This window comes from Terrapene carolina, unplaced genomic scaffold (genome assembly GCF_002925995.2).
Source record: "Terrapene carolina triunguis isolate 2854851 unplaced genomic scaffold, T_m_triunguis-2.0 Scaffold647, whole genome shotgun sequence".
Classification (NCBI taxonomy): Eukaryota; Metazoa; Chordata; order Testudines; family Emydidae; genus Terrapene; species Terrapene triunguis.
This window is the reverse complement of record NW_020664998.1, coordinates 73,858-74,930: the sequence shown is the minus strand read 5'-3', so window position 1 is coordinate 74,930 and position 1,073 is coordinate 73,858. Positions and strand designations below refer to the sequence as shown.

General features: G+C 69.2%; 1 protein-coding gene across 1 annotated transcript in view; it reads right to left on the bottom strand.

The window, feature by feature from the left end:
• XRCC1 (X-ray repair cross complementing 1) overlaps positions 1 to 568 on the bottom strand; it is a 6,913-nt gene extending 6,345 nt beyond the window's left edge. The window contains exons 1-2 of the mRNA XM_026659662.1: positions 494 to 568; positions 76 to 168 (exon numbers count right to left, since the gene is read on the bottom strand). Coding sequence (XP_026515447.1) covers positions 76 to 168; positions 494 to 544 — 144 coding nt within the window. The 5' untranslated portion in view covers positions 545 to 568. The remainder of the gene's footprint in view (positions 1 to 75; positions 169 to 493) is intronic.
• Positions 569 to 1,073: the final 505 nt, after the last annotated feature.

The following is a 1,073-nucleotide window of genomic DNA, read 5'->3' as shown; positions in this document are numbered from 1 at the left end:
GCCCCCCCCCCCTCCTCCTCCAGGGAGAGAACCCAGGAGTCCTGGCTCCACGGGGGGGGCGAGGGGGGGTCTCACCTGCAGGATGACCGACAGCTGCTTTTCGCCCGCCTGCGCCGCCTTCCACTTGCGGTAGGTGTCGGCCTTGAGCAGGTTCTCGGCGCAGTGAGTCTGGGGGGGGGGGGGGGGGGGCCGTCCGGGGGGGGGGCGGCCCCCCCCGGGGGATGGTCTCTTCCGCCCCCCCCGCAAGGAATGGTCTCCCCCATTCAGTTCTCCCGCACCCCCATGGGGAATGGTCTCTCCCGTCCCGCCCCTCCCCCCGGCAGGGAATGGTCTCCCCCACTCAGTTCTCCCGCACCCCCATGGGGAATGGTCTCTCCCGTCCCGTCGTAGTCTCGCCGACCCCGACCTGACCCTCCCGGAACGGCGTCTCCCGCCCGCCCGGGGAATGGTCTCTCCCAGCCCGCCCCCCCCTCGGGAATGGTCTGCCCCGCACCGGGTCGGCGCTGCTCGCGGACACCACATGGCGGATCCCGATCTCCGGCATCCCCGCGCTCCGCCGCTGCCCGCCCCCCCGGAAACAAAACTCTGGCGCCCCCCGGAAGTGGAACCGCTCTGCGCCGCCCGCTCTATGTTCGCTCGGTCCTCCGAGCGGCTCTGCGCAGGCGCCGTTGCCCGGCGAGGGATTGTGCGCGTGCGCAGCGCCCGAGCCCGCCCGAGACGCGACGCGCGTGCGTGCTTCCTTCGCGCCTCTTTCGCCAGGTCCCCGCTCGATCGCGGCGCATGCGCCCCGGCTGCTGCTTGCGGCTAGTGCGCATGCGCCTTGCGCTGTTCCTCCCCCTGGTGGCGCAGAGGTGAAGTCGCATCAGACCGGATCACGTGGTGCAGCAGGGAGGGATCGCTCAGTGGGTTGAGCATTGGCCTGCTGAACCCCGGGTTGTGAGTTCAATCCTTGAGGGGGCCACTTAGGGATCAAGGCAAAAATCTGTCTGGGGATTGGTCCTGCTTTGAGCAGGGGGTTGGACTAGATATCTCCTGAGGTCCCTTCCAACCCTGGGATTCTACAATTCTATGTT